This window comes from Manduca sexta, chromosome 21 (genome assembly GCF_014839805.1).
Source record: "Manduca sexta isolate Smith_Timp_Sample1 chromosome 21, JHU_Msex_v1.0, whole genome shotgun sequence".
Taxonomy (NCBI): Eukaryota; Metazoa; Arthropoda; class Insecta; order Lepidoptera; family Sphingidae; genus Manduca; species Manduca sexta.
This window is the reverse complement of record NC_051135.1, coordinates 9,058,767-9,086,286: the sequence shown is the minus strand read 5'-3', so window position 1 is coordinate 9,086,286 and position 27,520 is coordinate 9,058,767. Positions and strand designations below refer to the sequence as shown.

The following is a 27,520-nucleotide window of genomic DNA, read 5'->3' as shown; positions in this document are numbered from 1 at the left end:
TTATCTTTTGTTTAATTACCTCACTATTATCAGTAACAAAGATACCCTATCTATTTTATGCTATTTTGTAAATGCGCAACAGAGATAGACTGTACACAATTAATGCTAAATCGTATTTTGTTGGTAACTGGACTAAAGGAAATATATTATGTTACAGGATACAGATAACACATTTTTAATTGTCAAATATTGTTTGGTTTGTGGTGTTTGGTATTTTTACCGAGTTGTGAATTCTAATTTTCACACTTAAGTACGCCGTAACAATCGGTGATTGAGATTATTCCGCAAATTAGTAACTACGAAACAATGGATGAATCAATAGAGTCGCTGTCGCAGCCCGATCTTTCATTTCCACAAGCCACCCAAAGCGTCCAACCCATGGAAACAAATCAAACTGAAGTACCCATCCAGCCAGGTACAGGCGGACCTCAGGGCGGCAAGCCCGAAGAGTTCTCAGTGGAAAAAGTACTTGACCGGCGCGTGAAGAACGGCAAAGTTGAATACTTGCTGAAATGGAAAGGCTATTCCAAGTAAGTTATTTTTATCTTATTTATATATACATATTCTATGTCGTTTTACTATATTTTTCCTCCACGATAACATACTGCTGTGTTGACTTCCAATTTAAGGAAATAAATCTTAAAACTACAGTAAAGTATGCAGGTTGCATATTATCATTATTCAGGGGGATAATTATTAATTACATCTATACCTATAGCTTCTTTTCTAAGATTATTGCTGCATTCAGTGATAAAGGCAAATATATTTATATTATTATTGTTTGTTTATGGGCAGGCAGTTTATTTAACTGATATGCCTGTATTTTGCAATTCTTGAGTCCAGTTTCAGTTCCCTGAAAAATATTTGTCAAATTTGTTCTTAAACCCTTATTGTTGTTTGTTAGAATAAACTTAACCTTATTCTATATATAAATGCTACAGTTCCTATAATTTATATTTTAGTGAGGACAACACATGGGAGCCAGAGGATAATCTCGACTGTCCAGAACTGATATCTGCTTATGAAGAGGTTCGTCTTAAGAAGGAGCATGAGGCTGCCCCACCAGTGCCAGATGTAACTGAAGAAAGCCTCAGTTCAAGGAAGCGGTCACGTAGGGGAGGAAAGAAAAAAATTGAAGTAATTGTCATATTTAAAGTTAGAATTAGTCATAAGGTTGTTAAGAATGATTTAATATGATCTAAAATGTATTATTGACTAGCTGACCCGAGAGACGTTGTCCCGTCTTTAATAATTATTAATTTGCAGCATGCATTCTTTCAATTACTGACAGTTATTTCAAACAATTGAGAGTTATATAAAATTAATATTTTCGTTTTCTTATATTTTTTAATTTTCTCCTGACAATCACAAACAAAAAAAAAATTGTGAAATTGGCCCAGCCGGCCAGCCGGTTCACGCGTGTTGGCGTGACCAAGAGAAATAGGAATTCATTTTTTTATATACCTAGTCTTGCCATAAATATTGTAATAAAGAAAAAAGAAAATTGTTAACTGCAAATAACATTTATTACTTTTACAGTGTGTCAGTTTAATACATAAATATAAAACAATTAAAAATATAAAAAGCTTATTCGAAGTGGTCTCCATTGGCTGCAATACAGTCCTTTAAACGATGAGGCCAGTTATCAATAGAAGCACGCACTCTTTCCATGGGAAAATTCTTCACTGCCAATCGTATAGATTGTTTTAGGGACTCCAAATTATCATGGCGTTTAGAGCAAGCTGTACTCTCTAAAACTGACCACAAATCATAATCCAGCGGATTAAGATCGGGACTAGACGACGGCCAGTCTTCAGCTCTGATGAAGTCCGAAACGTTCGATTCCAACCAAGACTGCGTGGACCGAGCTTTATGACCCGGCGCCGAGTCTTGCTGGAAGGACCATACTTGGTTATTGAACATGGTGATGTTAAGGGGCTTAACTACCTTCTCAAGAATGGTATCTTGATACACTTGTGCCGATGTTTTGATACCTTTTTCACAAAAATATGGCTCAGTCACTCCTTCATAGCTAACACCCCACCAAACCATCACTGAAGTCGGATAATGTCCACGTTGCACTCTGTCGACTAATTGGGAAGCTTCCTTAGAGCTTTGAGCATAAATACGGTCATTTTGTTTGTTAAAATGTTGCTCAATTGTAAAAATTTTCTCATCCGTAAACAAAATTTTTCTGTGACCTCCCTTTGCGTACCGCTTCAGTAGTTGTTTCGATTTTACCACCCTATTCTTCTTTAAATTATCAGTTAAGAAATGGCCAGTGCGTCTCTTATAGGCTGCAAGTCCTAAGTCATCTTTTAAAATACGCGACATGGTTCTAGGTGCTATCTTCATTTCCCGAGATAAAATCTTTTGCTTTCGGACAGGATTTCTTCGAATTCTTTCCCTTACTGCTTTGACCACCTTTTTCGTACGAACACTACGTGGACGGCCAGATCTTTTTCTGTCACAAACAGAGGAGGTCTCATTGTACCTATTAATAGCCCGGTACACAAACATTTTACTAATACCAAGTGTATGGAGAGTTTTAAAAATTGCATTTGGCTCCATACCTACTTTGTGTAATGCTATCACAGCGATTCGGTTCTCTTTATCACCCCACACCATTTTAATATCGCAAAATATTTTACAATGTATTGGCGCCAAAATGAGAAAACACAATGAACAATCGTATAAAAATGACAGATTCGAAATTCAAATGTAATATTTTTTTATAATTAAGTGTAACAGTATTTATGGCCAGACTAAGTATAGATACATAATTGACTGCTTCAGCGGCATAGTTGTATAATAGTATGACTGCAGTGCTGATATCTCCAATTCACACACCGGGTTAGCAAAGTGATACTGGGTTTTATAATAGTATACCAGGTACAGTATCGGCCCGAAGTTTAGAATTTGTGCCCAATATGGCGATAGTCTCGCCTCTTATTATATCATGGGACAGATACCTACCCCTTCAGGGATAAAAGGTGTGAATGCATGTGTACAGCATAGACTATACTTAATATTAATACTCTGTAGCTCTTAAATAAATAATGTCATTACTATTCTTTTCCAGGAAATAGAGAAGCCCAGAGGCCTTTCACGTGGCCTCCAACCTGAAAAAATTTTAGCTGGTCAACTGTTTCATGGAACACTCTACTTCCTAGTTAAATGGTGAGTTTATTGTCAATTTTGAAGATATTATGAAAACTGTAAAATTTCAATGATTTCAAAGGAATCAACTGACCTGCAGAAAATTTTTTTTGAGCATCCTAAATTTAGGTGTCATTGTAATTCCATTGTTTATAGTCTGTTTGATTTTATTAGAACAAGTCTGACTACTTTCCATGTTAATGGTTGTGTCAAAACAATATCATTTGTATTGTTCTTTATTTGTTTTACATTATAAATGATATAAATTTCCCACAATACTTCATATCTAATGGTGTTTTACAGGGAAGGTTGTCTGGAACTTGATGTAGTTCCGGGACACGATTTAAGTGAAGCATATCCCGACTTCGTGATCAGCTACTATGAGCGTTGTGCACCATTCAGTGTGAGGCATAAAGTTGGAAAAGTTCCACGAACTGCCCCAGAGGTGATAAAAACTGTAGTATAATATTTTAGTTTTCTATTTAGCAAGTAGGTTTATTTATAATTTCCTTTAAATGTTCTAATTTATTTTGTCACTGTTTCTTCTTTTAACTTTTTATTAATATGAGTATGCTATCACTTGAGGGTTACCTTAATGAACATAAAATAAAGTCTATTTTTGTTAAGCAATTTTGGACTGCCCAGACATTCCATGAGATAAAAATTGCAAATTAAAATTTGTTCCTGAAAATATTTTAAAAACTATCCTTTTTTATGTGTTCAAATAATAACTTACGCTTGCTAGTATTACAATTAGAGTTTGTAAAAGAGTTTAGATGTGAGAAGTAAACAAAAAACTTCTGAAGAGATTTGTTTAACATTTTTATTAAAGTTTGCTTTTATTAACACGAAATACCTTATTTCAATAATGTTTTAGACTCAGAAACCCCTTTAGTACACATTGTGAAGCCCCAATAGAACAAACTATGTAATTGGTATTTTATTTTTTTTTAAATATGTAATTTTTTTTTGCAGCTTCCAATGGAAAGTACATCACAATCCTCGGTAACGCCAATGGAGGTGATGGAGGGAACATCTAGTACAAGTGAACCTCAACCAGGTAATGTAATATTAATTGTTATGTACAGGGTGTTTTTTAGTAGGAGTATCCATATTTCTTTTTGTTACATTTCAAATATAAGATTATTTTGACATTGCGGTTATAAAATAAATCGTAATAATATTATGCTCACCCATGTTTATCAAATAGGCTCAGTAAATATCTCATTTATCTTTCCTGATGTTGAAAATTAGTTTGGATATGTCATGTATGTAAGTGTATTTCTGATTGAAAGTGTAATGTGTCTGCTGTGACGAATTCTTTTAGAGTGATATTAGCTTAAGATGCGTAAGATAAAATTAATTTTTATTGATATTTCGTTTGTTCAAAACTTACACTTTTTCATTTTACACCTATGGTTCGAATAATTGTAATGTTTTTGTCAAGAAGATAAGTATGGGGTTTCATTTAATAACATAATCTCAAAACGACCCTGTATAAGAGTCATCTTACTAGAAAGAAGTAATTGTTAATTGAATGTTTTCCAACCTGCTCTTTCTCTCAACATTGTCTCAGTTCTGAGTGGAGTTGCGTCAATTTATGGTCAGCACTTATGAACTAAAAAATCTTACCTAGTTTAAAAATTCCGTACTGTCCATTTTAAAAATTCTATGTTTATTTCTAGACGAAGCTCCTAAGGTGCCGGCGCCCGAGGCAATGGCCGAGCAGGATTCACAGCCCATAGAGGTGCCGGTCAACTGATTCTCGTTTTACAACGCAAGCAGCAGCGAGTATTGACCACAGACAATTATGAATTGTCCATGCCGTCTTTATCTGCTAAAAATTTTAGTCATAAGTTTAATTACTGTCGAGCTTGTGTAAGTAGGGTAGCTACTGTAAAGGTAGGAAAGGTACTATTTTTACAAGTATTTGTTAACTTTGGTATATTTTTGTAGTCATAGGTAATTTAAAATCTAGGCTTCGCTGTGGTTAGTATAAAATTTACCTTAAATTGTAAGGACAAAATATGTAGATTTATATGTGCAAATATGAGGTAAACGCGTATTCCATTTTATGTTTTTTGTTGGATCACTCTCGGTTGATTTCCAGAAACGTTTACAATCGCTACCTTTGGACCTCAGATGGGCCAATCAAAAAAAAGCTTTGAGTACAGTTGATTTATTTTTGTTGATATATTTTTGGGATTGATTCGAAGTTCGGGTTCGAAGGATCGTTTATCAATAAACAGGTGATGATACTTAAGGTTTGTTTTACAACTTGAAGTAAATTTTATTTGACCGTTAGGCGCCATAAACGGACAGTTTGAGTTATCAAAGAAACTCAATTATACTTTATTTTACAATGTAAGTCCCTTGCTTATGCAAGTTCAACAGTATGTATAAGATTTAAAGCACTGTGTATTTACTTGACTTGTGAGCTGAGGACGTAATACATTGCGTGATATATGTGAAGATTTTCTATTGAATTTATAGCTATGTTTAGAAGTTTAGAAATGTCTTGTATCAACTTGAAATATAGATTGTATGCAAATTTTGCACACATACCGCCATTTTCAATAAATGATCCCAATCGCCTTTTCGATCTATGTCAAAAATGGACGAATCAAAGGTTTTTTTTATATTTACAAATAAGTTATTTTGATTCGTTCATTCTCGGAATCGAATTGAAGATTGAGATTGGGATCGTTTATTAAAAACGGTTGTTATTCGTAGTTATAAGTGGGATATTTGTGAGAAATAGTTTTTAAGTAAATGTTTATATTAAAAAGTATAGTTTTAGTTCCTGAGAACATCGAAAGTTTGTTTTTAACACGTCACATCGCTGCTTTATTATTTCACTTGCATCATTTTATAGCATATTATTAAATAGGAAATAAGCAAGAAATTTACAGTTTTCTTAAACACATTAAACACCTATTATCATACTCTATTAAAACTGGATAGACCAGTCACAATGACATACAATTAAATATGTATACTTCAATAAAAACACTTTTTCAATACATAACATTATTTTATTCGTAAATAATCTTATAATAATCCCTGTAATAGCAGTTATAACAAGAGTATTAAATCTAAAGCTAACTAAAATAAGTTTAAATACTTTGGCATGTCATCGGTTGGATTAGAATCTGAAATGCATGATAATGTTTAACTTTGGTTAACGGCACAGTTTCAGCTAACGCGTAAATGTTTAAAATTCATTATAACGTAATCGCCTGTATGAATATTTAAACTTTGACGCGTCCATTACTGGAGAAACTACTTTTAGTGTTGCCATTAATCAAAATTAAAAATTATTGCATGCTATTTCGTCGCGTCGTATTATTTAAAGTTTGTTAAGGAAGGGCGCGATGGAAGCGAAGTCTTCGCACTCGGGGATGAGTTTGCCCTTGAACTTGATGCACGACTCAGCGCAAAGTGGTCCTTCGAACCACGCTCCGAGCATCTTCTTGCATTGCGCACAGTTCTCGATGCAGATTTCCATTGGGTCGTAACCGGTGGCTGTAACAATATAGTATGGGTGAGCTGATGCTATCCCAAAATAAGGATTAAGATTCCCTACTTTGAGATATAAAATTAAATAAAATTTTATTTTGAATGTGTGTGAAGTCTGCCTATCCGAACTATACAAATATTTAAGAACAATGTCTACAAATAAAGTTTTAGATCTTTATGAAAATGTAACTCAATACAAAAATATTTATTATTAAATAGTGTTGATTGCGAATTAATTTTTTGTGTACTTTAGAAGATGCACGGAATCAACAATTTTAGTGGCATTTTTATTCAGTACAAATTAATAAATTTCGAATAGATAGCTTTTGGAAATACGGTTATCGCGCCGCGCCGTTTTGCCGGGATGGGCACCTTAAGATAAAATAGCCAAGTTATTGTTATAAACAAAATATAATCAAGGCAGCAGTACATAATTGAAGCTCCGATTTTATTTTTAAACGATAATCTAGACACGATTTCACTAATGAATTCATTGTGAATCATAAAGGAGTTTTTAAGCCACGCCTGAACCAGAAATAAAAGTGATTAAAACTATCCTTCAAGGAAACGAAATATTTTACTTTTTCGCACCAATGAATCATTCTCCGAATCATAGTAGGTACTTAATGTCCATTTCCGTACGTAATAAAAAATTTAATGGACATAATTATTATTTTGACGTAAAGTCTGGTTTCCGATAGTCTATCTCGGTATGCTCGGCAGCTTTGTCTGTTTCTGCAATTATGCAACAATGAATCGAAGTGAATGCAATTACCTTAGCTCTTTTCTTAGCTTTAAAGAATTTTATACCCTTCCCATTTTATCTTGGATTAAAAAATGTATTACAGAGAATATCTAATTTTAAATATTTAGAAAAGTTTTTTCAAAAACAAATTGTGATGGATTAAATGGATTTAAAATGCCCCTTGTGGTGTACCAATCGACATGCTATTAAAATAGAAAGCCTGTGATTGATCGCAATGAGACGAAATATTTTGAGATTGGGTATCGAGACCAATTTTCTTTTATTGCATTGAATGACGAGACGAGCTTGTTCTTCGCTTGTTGGTAAGCGGTACGACCGCCCATTAACAGTAGAAACACCATCCAACATCTAGAATTACAAAATATTGTTTGGTAATCCACTGCAATCGCCATCTCGAGATATGAGATGTTAAGTCTTATTACGTCCAGTAGTTACACTGGCTACAAACCGGAACACATCAGTGACTACACACTGTTGCTTGGCGGCAGAAATACACATTGCGGTGGTACCCACCCAGACGAACTTTCAAATATGAGAGCCCTACCACCAGTATATTTCATCTAATTAAATAGTTATTTATTCATAAATACAATTAACAGCATCGCAAACTTCCAACCTTAATGGACATTCAACTCAAGAAAAAAACACGTGGAAGCGTATATAAATAGACAATGTCCATAAAAGGCTGTCTATTGGAGCGCAAACTATCGGGTCAAGTGCAGGCTAAGACATTGCGTAATGCATGCGGCGAAAGTGAGCCGGCCAAAGCGCGGATTGGGGTCATTGCCTCGGAGGCTCTCGGCTTCGGTAACATCGTATTAGCGAGCTCACGGTTAAGTTCGCGAATAAGGACAGTTTTCGGGTGCATTTACTTGGGAAACTTGTGTCCATAATCGAAAGTAAATGTTCTCAATTTGCTGGAGGTATTGAATAGGTTTTGATTGTGTGCGATATTGAAAATGAAATAAGAGACGAGCCTGTCACATTATCCAGTATTAAAAGCCTAGACAAAATTGGAAATTTAAACACTTATTAAAACATAATATCAAATTCAAATTTTCATTACAAGTTCGATGCCATTAAAATTTAAATGTTAACTGCCAAACAATTCTAGAATCATGACTAGTACGAGTATGATGTAGATATCTGATGTTGTATGACGCTATAGTACAAGGAATCGAACTTTGCACACAAATCAGCCTAGTCTTTGTCGAACCTTTTGTCTCTGTCACGGCCGGTAACCAAGTTTATCCTCAAATAGCGCGTGTTCAGATTCCTAAACATTTAATTTAGTTCATTCACACAGACAACTTTTGCAATCGTGGTTTTTTTCATGACTTATAAAAATCTACGTAGAGTTCAGATTGAAAACTATCAACAAGAAGTATCACATTTATTAACCCATCTAATTAATTAATACCTATTCCAAAAAAACATCTCAGAAAAAAACCAAATTAGTTCTGATTTGTTTTTTGATTCAGATATTTTTCAATATCACTAAGTCATCACTCTCAGATTTATTTATTTATTTAAGGACCTCCAACGACGGTTACACGGCATATAATAAATACAATGTCGTAGCATTTGTACATTTCATTTCAAGTATTCCTAACTAATCACCCGGTGCAAACTAAGCCACTCTGCTAAAAGCCCAAATGGTAAATATTGTTTGGATAAAGTTCGTTAACGCTCGCGTGCCGCGGTATTCAGCTGAATGGCAACCGACACGTGCATCAATTCAGAGCATGCCAGTATCCCGAAGCCATGCCCGCAAATGCCGTCCGAAATTGCCAGAGGCGTTATACCCTACATACCTTTGAGAGTGTTATTAGCGCGACAATGCGCTTCGTAAAAGAAAAAGTTAGTAGGTTGTCGATGAGGCAGGGAGGCTCAGTGAGCGATGACTTAATATTGTCTTTTTTAATTCACTAAAGGTTTTTAATTTTAGAACATGTTTTAATTGTATACGAAAATTAATACTTTAGTATACTGTTGAAGATGTGAATAACGTAATTACTAACGAATATTTAGAACCTCCTTACGAGAAATGAATTGCTAAGTAAACGAAGCCTATCAATCAATAATCAAATGTTTTATAGATATATCTACACAAATCAAAATAGATTTTATTTACTAAAATAAGAGAAATGTGTTATATCAATTTGACTTGACAAAAGTTTTTCCGATAATCAAATACTGACATCAAAGATAAAATACAATACCGTTTTAACTTACATCTCCAGCTATCGTTATTCCGCTTTCGAACGTTAAAGAGGATAAAATCCGTACAGCTACGTCACAGAACCCCATGAGGATGCCAAATGTTGACGACAAATATTGACAGTGTGATTCCTACCTCACAGTAGAAATAAATAGAAACTTTTTCACATTTCAATATCGATTCGATTTATTGCTTGTTTGTTTTTCCGCGACTTGAAAGGTAGAGTGAATTTGAGCAAAGGGTAAAGACTCAGAGATTATTTCTTTTTATAGACGTACATAAAGAGTTTTCAAGTTATATAAAACTTGAAGGGTAAGAAATAAAATTCAAGATTTAGATCACGGCTTTAGTGTTAGAATGGAAACAAGAAAACTGGTATTCTGAGATTTCTCAATATAATATGAAGTGGTAAAACGAATTAAAATTCGTAACATTCTAATGTAGTCAAGTAAACGGCTAGAAGTAAAAACTCTCATCCGAAAGTAGGCTATAGGCGTAAATTGATAGATAACAGATTCGGCTTGTAATAATAATCAAAACACTTATCACAAACGGTATTGATATTTAATGTAATATAAGTGTTTTTGTAAAAGTATTTGGCGTTATTTCACTCATAAACTGATTATAAGTTATTCTAAATATAACAATGTTTATTCTGAAAGACCTAACCAACTAACAAGACCAAAAACATTTCCTGCTGCAATAAACGTACGTGAATATATTTGTGCAAGTGAAGCACGTGCAGATCGTTAAAGCTGCCAATGACTAACTTGCGAGATTTTTGCACAACACCACGGTTGCCGCATAGCAGACCTGTGCTAACAATTCTTAGAATTAAACAAGGATACTTTTCTAAAATATGAGAAATTTGAAATAAATATATTTAAACTCACTCTATGTAGTAGACCAGAATAGATACAGAATTTCAAAACAATCAGAATTTATTATCTAGATGTTTGTGCTGATTGACATATTTCGAAATTATCAGCTGTTGCTTACATTGAATTAACTCTAGGATATGATGCATTAATGGTTTTTTATAGAATTCAAACCCTACAGATACTTAGTCTGACTAATATAGGTAGGTACATATTATTAGAAACTGAAATATTTTGAATACTCACCAATGGCAGGATTGCACTCAACGTAGCCGAAGTTGGCCAGGAAAGCGATCATGGCGAACATGAAGAAAGCTACTGTGACTTTGCCGGCCATTGTTTTAAAGTCTGAAATATATAAAACATCTTACAAATACGGTTATCAAAAGCGGCAAACCGAATACTAATAGAATATATCTAAAACCTAACTTCTTATTGCCATGGGAATTATGCTTTAAATTATCATTAAATCACCAAGTTTTATGTATAAACTTAAATATAAATAAACAAATTTTTACTTACCACAGTCAATAAATCTAAGCACCTACATTATTGTGAACGGCAAAACAAAAAATCTAAAAGCACAACACAACACTGTCAAGCGTCACATAAAATTCATTCATAACTTGAATACAGAAATCGAACGTATTTATAACGGAAATTTCGACTTTAGCTCACGACCGTACATAAATATGTAACTTGTAGTATGCTTAAATATGTAACCAGTTGACTATGGTTGCAACGCGAGGTGGGGGTCGGACTATGTGCGTACGCGCAGGGACATCCCAGGAAACGGATCTGTACCTTTGCGAAAGCCCGAAAATTCTAAGTAGGAAGTCCATAACTTCGCGTCGATATTAATGTGGACTGTACTTGTCTATTATTGAATCTATTTTTATATTTGAAAATGAAAAATCAACACCATAATGTGAAAAAGACGGATTTAGGTAATAATAGTATCTTAGACTGATAACACAAAATGGAAAATAGTAAATTTGAGATCAAGGCAAAATGATACCAGTAACCGACATCAGAAGCCATCGGGAGATGCAGCCAAAATCCATTCAAATAATTTCATGTTACGTTCAATTAATCGCAAACACTACCAAACAAGGAAACGAAGCTCCAAAGGCTGCGTTTTGATTTTATCTTCCGCACTTAGACAATTTTCATTTTAGAAACATGGAAATATATATTTTTTACTTTTTATAAATGTATCAAACTCGTTTTAAACGACAAATTGAACAAAGAATCAGATACGACTGACGCCATAGCTGGCACGTTCGCTGCGAACATTATTCCGGTTATTTTAATTAAACTCGTATAAGTAGAAACAGGACGAGATTCATATCTTCCGCATGTCTATATTTTTAGTATGCAAAAATCTATTGACATGCGAAACGAAATTGTTTATGTCAAGGTTTCGTAGATTCCGTATTATGTAATACACAAATTAGTCCAAGGTGGTGAGTGTTAGCAAGGAAAGTATGACTCAGCATCGTTACATCACTGTGTATCTTTAGATCTTACTTTTAAAGTTACTTTACTGTACTAAAAATAAATCTAATGTATTTAGATAACAACTCTTGATATTAATATCACGCGACACTAGATATGTTACTTACAATACGTCAATGGAAAAACGTGACTTCATTCCATTCGTATCACGTGCAAATTGCACAATTAAACTTGTATTTAATCAACCATGCTCACTTATGTAATTTTCTGGTTGGTTTGTTTTCCTTAAAATCAAAAGGAGAAATACAAAGGAAATTTATACGTATCCATAATATTCTTTAGCGTCTTCAGTAAACCGGGTTGCCTTCAGCGGATAGCCCGGGGCGCCTGAATGCTTGTGCGTGGATGATACTTTTAGGGCCATTCTGTTTAACTGTCAATTAAATTATTAAAACTGTCCTAACAAAGGCGTGCGGCATTACGATTTTCCTGTATGGCGTCTTGCACTGTATATTCGGATTAATCTGTAAATTTTTATTTAATTGTTTCATATTTTTTTTGGTACAGGCAATAAGTTCCGATAGATTTTTTTTATTTGTATTGTGTCTACTCGATCGATAGTAAAATAATACTTTTAAGACTGAACTAGATACTCTTGGAATTCCTTGGTGAATATTAATTTGGTGCCTATTTTTCATTTTGTATACATTAACAATGACCCTTGAAATTGTATGACTATTTAAATCTAAATTTTATGACCTTATCTACTCCTGAACTTTATAACTACAAAAACATTTTTATGTTTAATTAACATAAAAAAAATAATGGGAAAATGTGTTACAGCATAGCCCATCATTTAGGACAAAAACCAATTTTACTTCCGCACCCAACGAACAAAAGTCAAATGTAAATAACCTCTAGGCGCGTAGGGCGCACCATGCGATCGGTAGCCAACAACTCTTTCGCTTAGCCCTTTACAAAGAACGCGTTTCTTGCCTTTACAACGAGTAAACTCTTCCCCAACAAGCAATGTATACCGTTCTAGAAAAGTCCCCGCAACGCACCAGGTCGACATTTAGGAAGCGGATCTCGTTATCAGTATGATTTAAATCTTGATAATTGTTAAAACACATTACTTCCTAAACTTCTCAAATACAATGATCCTGCCGGATACAAATTCATGGTTTGATTGATTTTTCTAAAAATTATTGGTTCCGCGTATGAAATCATGATTTATAAAAATGAGTGACTGGTGTTCGGGAGGTAACTTTTCCACGAGTATATATGACAAGTATAATTTATGGAGTGACCGGTGGCGAGTAATTTTGGGTGTAATGATGGTCGCGATCTTTTATGTTTTAAATTTTCCAGTCCTGTTACGAGACGGATGTAAGATGTATTTATTGGGCTTGATATTATGCAGATTTTGGGTAGTAAATATAAATAGCGGATAAAATAAGCAAACAAAAATGCAAAGTACATAACGCCTTTTAAAATATTTTCAATTCAATATCAGTAATATCCAATGCTTGTGTTCCTATTGCATAATTAATTGTTATAGAGATCTTAATTTGAAATTTATGGCACTTGTGTCCATAATAATAGAACTTTGGAAAACCCATTTGGACCCAAATATTGGTTTTAAATCACAGGTCGAAGAATATATTACAAAGTTTTGTATGAAACAAGCATTGAACCAGCGTAAACAGACAAATGGACTCAATTTCCCTATACCATGCGAGGATAATATGTTTGGTACAGCAAGAGTGGAAGCTGATACGAACAAACAACTTTATAACTTCATTAACAGTAAAAAAATTACGAAAATGTATATTTTCGATATATCTAGCATTATAAACAAAGAAAGCAAAACTTGGACCAAAAGCATTGGTGAATCCAAAACAACTTGTGCAATAAATTAAGAATGTGTTGAAATAATTGCTCAAACATTTGAATACTTACTCAGTGGAATTGTTTGGATGGATGGTTGCTGAGATGCAATGGTCTTTGGAATGTGCTGATGAACTGTCCAGCAGCCCTTTTATACCAAAACAAAAGCACTTACAGAAACCAACCGTGTCGGGAACAACGGGGAATCTTCCATTATCTGTATGGATCTAGTAATTAGATTTGGAAATTGTCTGGAATTCTTTCGTTTATATTCGTCGTCTAGTAACTCGCAATATATATATCCAGTACGCGTTGGCTTCTTAAAATTTTTTCGTCAAACTAGTAATATGACGGCATTGACCCTTGAAGCATCTGAATTACGCGTGTCACCTTATTATGTAGTGCATAAGGTACCTATAAGGTCATGTTTGCCGGCAAACATTCCGATGCTTCAAGGGTAAAATACAAATTTTCTCGTCAGTTTACGTACTATCTCCTTTATGTAAAACATTCTTTTCTGTAGACTATGACTACCTTAAGACTACAATAAGAAGACAGTTGATATGTCTCATACTTTTCAAATAAATCCACATTTTTTAAACCTAAGTTCAGTTAGGATTAAATTGATAGCAAAATTAGGAATCTGAGATCCTGTATCGAGTAAAAGACAAATCGTTCCAACATTGAAACCATCGATATATATTTTACCAAGAACTTGTACAACATTCAAGAAACGTATGCAGCGGTCGTCGATGTTATTCAGTTTTCGACGATCGGTACCTCGTCGACCATACTCGCGAGGACTAGGTTTTTGTCGGTGCCCTGCGGCCTCTTTGGCTCCAAAGCCTGCCTCATTTCTAAAGCGCGAGTGTCCGTCTCCAGAGACTGGTTTTTGTCGTTCAAATCCATAGTAATTTTTATGGACGCCGCTTCGAGGGCGTTGTACGTTGCTCTGCAAATAATATTTTTCCTCTGTAATTATACTAATTACAAGAACAAATTTAGACAGTACAGTGGTTTGAACTGAAAAATGTTTTCGGTATCACCGGCCTTTGGGATTACGACAAACCGTACTTGGTCTTGAAAAGGATATTTTAAAAAATATTTCCAGAAAAAATATTTATGGGTATTAGTCCTTTAAGCGTGTTAAAGCTCCGTGTTCATTTTAATGTTTTTTTTTCTTTTAATTTGAAAGTTATAAAAATGAATAATATCCTAGTATTAAAATGGTAATAAGCGGCGATAGCCTAGTTGGGTGTGGAACGGTCTGCCAAGACGAATGTCCGCAGGTTCAAATCCCAAGGGCACACACCTCTGACTTTTCTAAAAAAAAAAAATAACTCGTGTGTATTCTTTGTGAATTTATCGTTCGCTTTAACGGTGAAGGAGAACATCGTGAGGAAACCTGCACATCCGAGAAGTTCTCTATAGGAATTTCGAAGGTGTGTGAAGTCTACCAATCCGCACTAGGCCAGCGTGGTGGACTAAGGCCTAATCCCTCTCAGTAGTAGAGGAGGCCCGTGCTCAGCAGTGTCAAGTATATAATACAGGGCTGATATTATTATTATTATTATTAAAATGGTAAGTAATGTCAAAGTTAGTACACGTTCGAGATGAGACGGTATCTTAACGTTTATCAAAGCCACATATTACTCGGTAAATAAACATAAAATGCCACCACACATTTGCACAGCAGACATATTAAAAATGCGTATTAATTCTCCTTCCTTCAACCTTATGAGTTTGTTCGACGTCGTTTTCTCATATTTAACGAAAATAACACAGTGCGTGGGTGTATTTTCATTTTGTCCAATTTCTTTCACCAACAAATCAACGATCTCGAAGCGTAGGCGTGTGATATATCCTTCAGGCGTAGATTAATGAATACTAGCTGTTTGGCCACACCCTTTTCACATAAATCCAACCAAAAATCTATATTCTAATAGGAATTTTAATATACTTCATCCTTTTAGCGATTTGTCAAAATATGTGATTATAATTTATGAAGGTATCTGTATTCAGTATTGGTAGTAAGGTCTAATATATTTCAAGAGCCGTCTGAGTAGGTTTTTTAACGCGCACGGCAGTCATCCTACTGCACCTGATCGTAAGTGGAGTGGGGTCCAATAGAATGTCGGCTGACGAGAGATGATTACCGGCTATAGCCATATGGATATAACCGGATATACACGGGCTGATCCCGGAACGCAACACACAGAAAGGTATCACCGTAATGTCTAATTTTACCGCCAAGCAGCAGTGGGCATGCCCTGTTGTGTTCCGGTTTAAAGGATATATGTTGTTGCTACTGTTTATGGGTTGTCGTATCGCTTACCGTCAAGCGAACGGCATGCTCATCTCGTCATTCAATTGTTATAAAAAGTATGATATGACTTTCTCTTAAATATATTATGTTTTTAAAATTTACAAAACAAAGTGGTGATATTTACTTAGATGTATTCTCGAATAAGACAGATTTACTAATCATTTTAACTGAGCTAACTTTTGAAGTAAATATTGATTACAACAGGCTCCCCCCTATCACATCATGGGACGGAAGTTGGAACACACATGGCCCGAAAAATGGGTCCGTGGTTGCACCTCTGCCCACCCCATTAGCGATACGTTTTTTATGTGTTATTTATAAAAGATTCTTTGTCGTTATACCTGCCAATAATAATTTTATAGCTTTGTAAAGGCGTATGTGAAGATGTGAATTATTGTTTTGTAGTGAATGTCATTGTGCCGGGCTGTTAAGTCGTATATCAATTATATCGGACATATTGTTTTGTAGTTTTTTATATTAAATATTTTCTTTATAAATTTTAGTATTTGCAGAAATTATTTTCTTTTAAACCTTGGAGCCAATAAAGTGCCTACGTACCACTATCATCATTGTTGTAATCATTCATAAATATTATGATTAAATAAATAATATTTTAATGTGTTTAATAGATAACTAATGAATGTTTCGACGAGGAACATTTTTAGTCGTAACACTCGAAATTAAAGCCTAACTAGACTGAACAGAGTCTGTATCAACAGAACAATCATACCATATATTTAAGATACCTTTCAATTTAAAAAATAAAAATCTTATTATGCCTTATCAATTAAAAAAAAAATTACACATTTTCAATAAACGACCCCAATCTTTGATACGAGCCCGAGAACAAACCCATCGAAGTAAGTCATTTGTAAGCATGACGTTCTGATTGGTACATTTTCGCGATGGATCGAAAAAAGCGATAGGGATAGCTTCTTAAAAACTTCGGTAAATATACGTTCATACTTAGCGCAATCCAACTTCTCCTGCAACTGTCGTATAGTCTCCCTCAGATTGCGCACTTCCTCCTTCAGCCCGATATCCGCTTCGTCCGCTGCCAGCTCAATGCCAGGCCGATAGCCCCTCGTCTCCAAACGCGTCTCGGCCACTTTCAAAGCGTTCACTTTGTCCGCAAACTGTTCGCCCATCGTCTTCAATTCCGTTCCTAGCTTGTCCATGTTTTCTTCCATCTGTAATACCACGTTTGTTTTGGAGTATGGAATGCTGGTGATGAAAGTTAAGATAAAACAATGCAATTCTATTCTTTATTCGAAACAAATATTAACTGTTAAAAGCCATTTTATTAGAAGCCTGTTTAATGTATTTTGAGAATGTTTAAATAATCAGATTAAAGCTGTTTATTTAATAATTATTACGATTTCTTATAATAAGATAACGAAATTAATTACAACTTTCTAGAATAAACAGTTAAATGATAAAGACGGCACAAAGTTAAATAAGAATAAGTCTAAACACGCAATCTAAAACAAATAAAACTTGTAAGAACAAGTTAAATAACAATGTGAAAGTATTGTAAAGCAAATATCGTGGGTATGAAAATAATTCCCAAGGCCTTCTTAATATAGTCATTTCTTAAATAATGAACAAGTTATTACAATACATGGCACTTATGAAATAAGTACACACTTACTAGTACTGACTATTTGCATAAAATTGATTACTTAATACTGGTCTAAAGTTAGCTCCCTGACCAGACACAATCATAATAATATTAACATTAATAAACATGTTTACAAGGAACTCTAAATGGCTATGTATCTGGCTAACTTGAGAGACTATGGTAACTACCCCGACATGGCCTTTCCTAGTGAGGCAATTTATCATGTTATAAAATAAATAAACTCCCGTCAACCTAGATCGCCACTGACAATCTTCAACACCAGGCCGTGAATAAAATTAGCACAGCGTGAAATTTTTTTCTCGATTCCCGTTTCCCTTGTGACGCTAACCGCTTTTCCGAAAAGGTAAAATTTCAGCGCATGCCAATCATGAACACAAGTCGTGTTGATTGAATAACTCTATACACGCATACACTATAGCCTATGCGACTTCGTATATTGTTTTCACAAAAACGAACCAAAAATTATTTCATAAAATCTCCGTCGGTTTGCCTTTCACATAAGCTTATAGACTTACATCTACAGTCCCATATACAAGTCATTAAAATGAGCGGACTAATGGAAAATTATGTTTGGATCTCAAAACGTGAATTTAAGTCACGGCCTCTCACTTATTACTCGTTCATGGCGCGCTGTACCAAGAAGAAAATTACAACTATTATGATTTACCTTCATCTTCTGCCACTCCAGCTCATTTCTCGCCCTCTGTGTATCATAAATTCTTCTGCGCAGCATATAGTTGGTAACGTCAGTTTGGGCTCTAAGGGCATTCCTAGCGCGGCCCCTAGCCACAAACAAAGATTCCCTAAGCCTCAAAGTGTCTTGCAATTCCGTTATCGCCATATTCTTTATGGCTTCGCATTTCTCAAGCCATTGATCGTACGTAATCATTCTAAAATATAAAGATTATTATAATTATCATCATCACCATCATCCTCATCATAATCAACGTCAGTAACATCAATCTCCCAAAAAAATATTCAGATTAACAGCAACAAAACTTTTATCAAAATTCAGGTGTCTTTTTTTACTTTAAAAGTATTGTATAATACGTGTATGTCAATAAGCCAGTCTATTCCTTTGGCGCAGTGTAGGCTAAACTAGTAGCGGGATTTTTAGAAATTCTTATCACATTTACTTTAGTTGTAAGAGAGCTGAGTGTTGAGAATTTGGTCACCATTTTAAGAAATGTTTGCTTTATACCTCTACCATTATATTTTCATGGTAGTAAGTAAACTGTCGTTCATATTGAAATTAATTTTCCGGATTCTATCGCGGTTTTTTGTTTTTTATTTTGCTCCCGACGTTTCGAAGACTTTGCAGCCTTCATGGTCACGGGGGGGACTGAGGTGTTGTTCATCCGCAAAGTCAAAGTTACAATATCTACCTACATTTTACAATTATACAACTTTTTTAAAAATTTTTAGCTGTTGGTGGTCCGATCTATGCAGAATGAGCTCACAGTGTCTTGAAGTCTGGCAGCCGGTCTTTTGGATTCCGATTTAATTAAATATAGAACTGGATCCCAGGCTTGTGCAAGCTTCCAACCATCTTCCCTATTGAAATTAGGATGTTTTTTCGCTGAAAAGACACGAAGTCTGCAGTCGCTGAACACTCTGAAGGAGGCGCCAATCATTATCTGCGACTAGACAAGCCACAAATCCTCGCCAAAGAACATCGATTCCTGCCCAGGATGATTCGCGAGGCTATTGAAATTAAAAAACATCCTAATTTCAATAGGGAAGATGGTTGGAAGCTTGCACAAGCCTGGGATCCAGTTCTACATTTAATTAAATCGGAATCCAAAAGACCGGCTGCCAGACTTCAAGACACTGTGAGCTCATTCTGCGTAGATCGGACCACCAACAGCTAAAAATTTTTAAAAAAGTTGTATAATTGTAAAATGTAGGTAGATATTGTAACTTTGACTTTGCGGATGAACAACACCTCAGTTCCCCCCGTGACCATGAAGGCTGCAAAGTCTTCGAAACGTCGGGAGAAAAATAAAAAACAAAAAACCGCGATAGAATCCGGAAAATTAGTTTAATTTCAATGTCTAACATTCGCGTAAACATAAGAAATCATTCTGTCGTTCATATATTATGTTTATGAATAAGTATTTAACAGTTCTTGTATAACCACAACTCTTAATTCATATTACCCTTATAAGGAACTATCGATACTTCTATTATAACTACAACTCTGAATTTGACTAACTATTAGAAACATCATAACCAATTTTATTTATAATCTTTAACACCTATACCTTTATGTCAGAGATTAGGTATGGCAGCAACAATAAAATATGAAAATGCCGTTGCGAATAGTAGTTGTGGATCTAAAATATTTGATGATAAATCACAATCAATAACGGTATTATCTTTAGACCTCAACGGGTTAAAACGGATTGGAAACAAGATTCTAGTATAAAAGTCCCAGAATAATATTTTTATCGTCATATAAGCGATGGTCAATTACTTCCTGCAGTTAATAATATATTACAGTGTGATACGCCATAATCGACCTAAGGTAATTTCCCTCGTATAAAAAATCATTTTATATAGTGTCCTGCACTCAACCAAGGTTACTATTGTATATAAACATTCGCAAGCTATTAATAGTGACAAAGTTTCCTTAGACGCTTACTGACACGACAGAATAAATTAAGCTCAGAATCAATTTAATCACATTCATAAACTCGACTCAACTGAAAGTTACGCTGAGAACTCAAAGCTGAGTAACAAAATCGAAACGGCTAAAATTCAAGCAATCAATTACCACACGAGAGATGATACAAAAACCGTCGTTAATATAAATTTCATGAGTCTACAAAACTATTTACGTATAACGCAACAAGAAACGGTGCCTGCAAAAGTTTCAAACAAAGAAGTCATTAAGCCACTTAGTCAGCGGCGTAGACTAATACCTGAACAAAAAAGCCTGAGTGGCTCTCGCTTTAAGCTAAGCCGTACCTTCTGTTATTAATGAGACTACGGTTGAGGATCTCGGAGCTGTACGTTTTAGAGAGCTTTTAAAAGCTGTCACAGGTGCACTGGGATACAAAAGTGTGCCGTAAGTTCAGTTAAATTTAATTGTTTTGAAGTGCCGACGTAAACAAACTCGACTGGGGAACTTTGAGGTATGAATGATGTGTAGTTAATTATCCGGTTCTGGATCCGAAATGTTTCCAGAACGTTGTTGCGTCGGATTTGTTTTCCCAAGGAAACTTTTCAATATGCTCAACTACTTTTTAAGCCTTCGAGTTTTTTTGAAACATCACGGCAAAGTGAAACCCACTGAAGCTGACGGTTAGTAGAATAGTGTCGAGATACAATGTCGACTGTCAAGAGATTACCCCTTTGTCAGCCGACATTATTATGCTGATCATGTGATACAATTAAAAATTTATAATAGTTTTAGTTTAATGTGTAGCTATTTCATCTGAATATTTAAAACCAATTTAAAATTGTTGCGCCGGAAATTTTTAAGCGCGTTTGAAACTATACTTCATTCAAATGATTTGGAAAATTTTTAAATATCTACATTAGTTATATAAACAGTCAAACAAAACTAAAGATTTAACACATGTAAAATACATTACCTTTTAGGAGTTTTCAACGAATCAGTCTTGTAAGTAATATTAGCGCAGACTTTATCCAATCCAAGCATGTCCTTGTCGATCTGCAAAGCTTCGTTCTTATCGTTCAGGTCGAGTTGGAGTTTGAACTTCACCACTTCCAGTTTATTGATCTTCTCCCAAGCGGATTGGCAACGATCTATCAACATCTTTTTGTTGCTTTCGGTGACACAGAGCTCCTGTTGCAAAAACGGGCACGGCTTTGTGATTGTGCGAAAAACGGTTTTGGAAAATGTGGCGTTAATGTGAATTCGTTGCTCGATTTCTTGGTAATGTCGTAGTTGTTTCAAACCAGTGTGTAAAGGCAAGTAAAAAAATTAAATGATTAAAATTGTGTTTAATGTAAAATTTTGGAGATTTTAATATTTGTTAGTTGCACTACATATACAATATAATATATAACCATCAGTTTTAATGTATTCTTTAGTCAAAATAACCTAAAAATGCAAGTCACTCAACCTTCTTTGTTATATTAGTTAAAACCTATAATTTTCGCATATTAACAGTAACCATGTTCGTATGGAAGTTATAACCTTTTAGTCTAATAATAACAATAGTTAATTACCTTTTTTAACTCTGTATCGGCAAGATCGTAAGTCAATTCCGTGCTTCTCCTACCGTCTCTGTTGGACAAACATTCAGAACACACCAACAGAGGCATATTCAGCTGTTCCAACTCTCTTTCAGTCGACGCTTTCTCTTCCTTCAGACCGGCCATCTCACGGTCGATACGATCCAGAAGCTCTTGAAGTGTGATCTTCCATTGATCGAGCTCGTAGACCCTGAGCGGAAAAATGAAGGAATAAATATTTCTATATTCCTTTAAGTCTATAAGTATTTAATCATGATCCAAACTTGGTTTTGTTTAGAGATATAATACTTTGATGTATGTTTTTTTTTACAGTTGGCGTGGGCAAAATCAGATAAGAAAACGTCACAAGTATCAACCCCTTTTTGTCATACTCGAGAATTCTTCAATTGTCCTAATACCTACAACTACCAACCTGTCTACTGCATCGACTAAAACGATCATAAAAAGGTACCAGATACATAGTGATGATCCAATTCAAATAAAACGCGGAATTGGACCGAGTATTATCTATTTTTTATCAATATTTTTTTTATGTAATTAGTATTATTTTTAGCTGATAGGGGGAGACATGTATTTTAATAGATGCTAAGATTTTTAGGTCTAGTTTAAAAATGTATGCGTATAATCGAACATTTCTCCCAAGTTAGTTTTAGTAAACGGCTTACATCCTAACTTTCATTCTACCTGGCTCTCAGGCGGTTATTGTTGTGGTAGCTGTCCCATTCTGTCTTGATTCTGGTCTCATTACGCAGCTGATGAGCTCCGTGGCGAAGATCGAAGGCATCGGCTCTTCTTGTATCAGATGTTACCTTTGTAGTAATAAAAAAACCGTTATCGAAATGGGTCCATTTAAGAGCTACGACGCCACAGATAGATATAAAGACACATATAAGACCTCTATTTTTTATCGGGGCTTTAAAATAATATGATTATGATATTTGGTATAATATAATATCTTAGGTCCGTTCAATTACAATGAAACATTGCAAACAGTTTGATCAGGAGTTAGATAAAACTACAGTTGTAAATGACCACACAAAAATAGCAAAATATTTGTATAATAATATTTATTTAATAATCTTTACTAATGTATGATGTATTTGAACGCGCTAATCTCAGGAACTACTAAACCGATTTAGATTTCTTTACACTAATAGGATGCTACATTACTCCTGAGTGTTATAGGCTACTTTGTATCCCGGGAAAACTATTTAATCCGGAACACTTATTATGCGGATGGAGCCGCAGGCAACATCTAACAAATAATATAAATCTTTATACAACGAATAATGATGACCGAGAATGTCTCGTAAGCATTAATATCTAAAAAACAAAACTACATCGAGAGACGAGTGACAAAATGTGGATTTATCATGCAACGACTTAAACCTTCTGACGTTACACGACTAAAATGAACAAAAAAACGAGGCAAAACTCACTTGCCAGTGAAAATCTGAGTAACAATGTTACATTTTGTCAAAATGAAGCGATATAACTTTTCAAACACAGTTCAGATGCATATTTACGACTCAGCGTTAAAATGTCAACGAATTTAGCACTTTCTGTAAAGTTCGTACGTACCATTTTACGTAACAATGTATTATGTTCTAGGGTGTTATTCAAAAATGTAAATACTTTGGTGGTAGTAGGATATATCCGCCCGGATAGTGAGGGTGTTATTCAAAAATGATAATACTTTGCTGATGGTAGGCGTAGGATATATTTTATATCCGCCTGGATAGCGACCACCGTACACAAGGTTTTAAAACCCGCCATAGTGGCTCACGTAGGTGTGTCGCGTTCCGAGATCACCCTGAGTATATCTAGTTCCAACAGGCTGCCATAATTGTGTCGACTGTGGAGGGGTGATCATCTCTCGTCAGTCGACATTCTATTGGACCCCACTCCACTTACCATCAGCTGCAAATTTGTAACTTTGCTGTGTCCGTATAAAAAAAAAAAAAAATTGATGGTAAAAAGCATATGTTAATATTCTTCTGCATTAAAAATACTTCTCAATTACCTTTCACAACTAATGTATATTTAAAAAGATATTTTATATTTAAATGAAACCCCACAGTTATTACCTGCCAGAGACACCAAAGTAAAGGTTTTAATTCAACTTTATTAACTAAGAACAGCTTTTATCGAGTTTTAACGGTGGCAAAATGCTGAAGGTCATAAGAATATTATAATACATTAATTAAACTGTGAACAGAATATTAAATGCAGTTTAATATTTTATACTTTGATCTTTAGTATTCGTACATTTTAAAATATATCGGTGACAGGTGCGTGCCTAAAGAAAAAATGAAGGCAATCATTCACGATATGCTATTGCTAAAATGTATAGAAGTAAAAGTTCTTTCGGTGGAAGCATATATGAAATATAATACGACATTTATTACCTTAACAAGATTAATAGAATATAAGTTAATTTTTTCCGTAGATATTATTTTAATAATCCTTGCTAAGTAAGTACTCTCTTAAAGTCCTAAGCTAGTTAATCAGACTACTGTAACTTGAAGTGAGTTAACTTTTAAATACTGGCACAAATATTTGTCCAAGACTTTTTTGTATTGAGAAATATGTGAAAAATCCTTAACAATTTATTGTTGAGATGATCTATAGCAGAGTTCAGACATGGAATCTCACACAAGAACTCATCCGAAGTGAAATCATTAAACAAAAAGTTCATTAAAACTTAAAACAGAAATAAAGTATTAAAGTCAAAGTACTGTCACAAAGATAATTATTATAGGTACGCATAAAACGCGGTCACCCAAAATTTCAATAAACACTTCGTGAATTATTTGCGAAACTGTTCTGTGCGCACAGTAAATTAATAACAAAAAAGTTTATCGGCCGTTACTCAGACGTGGTTCGCCGATCGGCGTTTGATCTGCAATACTCATTCGCAATTCCAGTTAGAGCGCTTTTCCACTGCCGCCGACACCGAACTAGATGAATTGCCATACTAATTATCATCGGAGATGGTACAATATCGCGTAAGTGATTAGAATTATCAATTATACGTATATTACATAAAACCTCAATTTAGATTTATTTGTCACTTACGCGGTATTGTTCTAGCCCCGAGCTTTTACAGCCATTTAGGATCACTATCCACCGTAAGGCTGTCATTTAAGCACTTTCATCTCAGCAGACTTTTTTTTTGAATGAATAATGATATAAGCAAGTCACTCTCTTGATGGCAAGCGCCGCGACAATACACAACAGTAACACTGCCTTAACTATGAATAAATAAATATGGCATTACATTACGCTCGCCTACCTGAGATATTAAACATTAAATCTCATGATGTCCAGAAATTAACTTACCGTATGAATACGAGATGATGACAATATGATATTTCATAATATACATTTACTGCAACTAAGATTACTTGGGTTTGGATACGCATTCAAGCAACAATATACGAAGAAGAATTTCGTCTTGGTAGACACACAATCGCGTGTTCTTTAGCTCGCCGTTCAAAACATTGGGTTCAAAATAGGGCGGCGGCAGTGGACAAACGCTCCTAAACGGGACACCCAAACTTTTCTAATTTACGAACGGAACCGCAAGGCATGCGCGAGAATTATTTGCGTGCCGGCTTTCGGTGTTTATAAAATATACCAAATCGCTCCTGGGACCGATAGGGATACGCGGCAATGGATTATTTAACCGTTTAAGTTGCCCTATATTACTGTAATCGACGATTAACTGTAATATATCGAAGTAATACGTCTATTGGCTTATCGGTCTCGTGGCAGCACATTTACATTCAATGAAGTTTGAACATGATGAAGTTCCTATTTTTTTCCTATGCGATATAATAAGCGATCATTGACAATCGATATAGTGAAGGAGTTAAACGCCGTATGTGACTCTGAAGATACCAAACATTTGTCTCAGTGTGGGTACACAGAGACAAATGTTTGTATATAAATAAAATATTTATAATTACAATTTTATAATATCATGTATTATCTAATGATAATGAAGATTTTCTGTAAATAGATTATTTTTTTTATTAATATCTAATACGCTGTGACATCTTGTCATACGGATATAGTTTAATGTCTTTGTATACGTACTTGTAAATTATACAATCGAGCGTCCCAATCCGGCAAGCTGAGATGAGGTAAAGGTTTCTCGAAAGTGACTACCGACTGCATTGTTATCAAATAATAGTTCTGGCAAACAATATTTATTAGTAAAAAAAATCTGTATTTTGAAATAAAAATATTTTCCCTACATAATTTGGAAAGGTAAATGACAAAGCCATATGTCGCAATGATGTTCGAAATTCAAAATGTAATTTTTCGACCAGTGTTTGAAATATGTAGTTCTTGTTATTAAAACCTTTTTTAGTTAATTCCCTTTTTTCACTTAACAGTTTTAAGTTATTTTTCACGTGAAAATCATGAAATCAACGTAGATAAGAAAAATATTCCCTAAAAATATATATTGGAACATTAACATTATCTAGTAATAAAAATACACGAATGGTTAAACATTGACCTTTTATTTAACCAATTATCTTGCTCGTACAATATTATAGGTTATAATACAAATTTATACTAAAAGCTTTCGATAGATAATCACAATTTAAGCCTCGCTAGATAATCTTCACTTTTTATGGCTGAAAAAATGTATTTCAAGAGTTCACAATGAAAAGCATCCAAATGGCACTTATGATAACATTACTAACTCAAGTAACTTTTATACTTTGAAACGTTTGTATCGCACGCGAATTTGTTAAACAATTTAAAAGTTCTCGCTTTTGATATGGGGCCCGTACGGCTAACTTCGCTTTTAAAAGCGGCATTAAAATATGATAACATAATGCCATGTCATTAAAAATTTAATATGATTATGGCAAATTATTAACTAGTCAGCAATTTAGGTAAAAAAATAACAGACGCTCACGTTTTTTTTATCCTCGAAGGGGTAGGCAGAAGCGCAACTGATGAATCCACTTTGATAAGGGGCAAGACTATTGCCGTATCTGGCATAAATTAGGGCTGATACTATGTAGAGACACTTAATATCATTTTGCCCGACCCGGTGATCGAACCCAAGAACTCAGCACCGCAGTCGTATCGTAATACAACTACGCCCCGAGGCAGTCAAAAATAAATTAAAAAAAAGTAATTCAAAATTGATTTTATTACAAGTTTTCTTATTTTGGAGTTTATTCGGAGTTACAACGATATTGCGCCAAATAATTTTAAAATACAACACTTTTACATAAAGATTCAGGGGAAAATGAATTCCAATTAATTGCCTTTACAGTTCCAAATTCTGGAAACCATGGAGTGGACGCAAAGCACTGTTCCAGAATTGTTTGCACGTGCCCGGTTAATCAACAGGAACCCGAACGCGAAAATTCGTACAGAACCCGTAAAAGGTCAAAAAGAAATTGCT

General features: G+C 34.6%; 3 protein-coding genes across 4 annotated transcripts; 1 reads left to right on the top strand and 2 right to left on the bottom strand.

The window, feature by feature from the left end:
* The first annotated feature begins 134 nt into the window (after nt 1–134).
* LOC115448566 (chromobox protein homolog 1) lies at nt 135–6,184 on the top strand. The gene is made up of 6 exons (XM_030176036.2): nt 135–530; nt 963–1,137; nt 3,083–3,180; nt 3,463–3,604; nt 4,135–4,219; nt 4,845–6,184. Exons 1-6 carry the CDS (start codon nt 307–309, stop codon nt 4,919–4,921), a joined length of 801 nt encoding a protein of 266 aa, XP_030031896.2. The 5' UTR covers nt 135–306; the 3' UTR covers nt 4,922–6,184.
* On the bottom strand, nt 6,178–14,470 carry LOC115448567 (eclosion hormone-like). 2 transcript variants are annotated; one of them, XM_037441022.1, is made up of 3 exons: nt 13,964–14,470; nt 10,790–10,891; nt 6,178–6,684 (listed from the first exon to the last, which is right to left on the bottom strand). In XM_037441022.1, exons 2-3 carry the CDS (start codon nt 10,878–10,880, stop codon nt 6,509–6,511), a joined length of 267 nt encoding a protein of 88 aa, XP_037296919.1. In that variant the 5' UTR covers nt 10,881–10,891; nt 13,964–14,470; the 3' UTR covers nt 6,178–6,508. The 2 variants fall into 2 exon arrangements, with proteins under 2 accessions (XP_037296919.1, XP_030031898.2); XM_030176038.2 differs by lacking the exon at nt 13,964–14,470 and adding an exon at nt 11,066–12,508 and having other exon boundaries at nt 6,198–6,684.
* Nucleotides 14,471–14,566: 96 nt separating this feature from the next.
* Nucleotides 14,567–26,390, bottom strand: LOC115448573 (tektin-B1). The gene is made up of 7 exons (XM_030176045.2): nt 26,188–26,390; nt 22,771–22,895; nt 22,060–22,276; nt 21,459–21,673; nt 18,527–18,749; nt 17,184–17,407; nt 14,567–14,843 (listed from the first exon to the last, which is right to left on the bottom strand). Exons 1-7 carry the CDS (start codon nt 26,266–26,268, stop codon nt 14,651–14,653), a joined length of 1,278 nt encoding a protein of 425 aa, XP_030031905.1. The 5' UTR covers nt 26,269–26,390; the 3' UTR covers nt 14,567–14,650.
* Nucleotides 26,391–27,520: the final 1,130 nt, after the last annotated feature.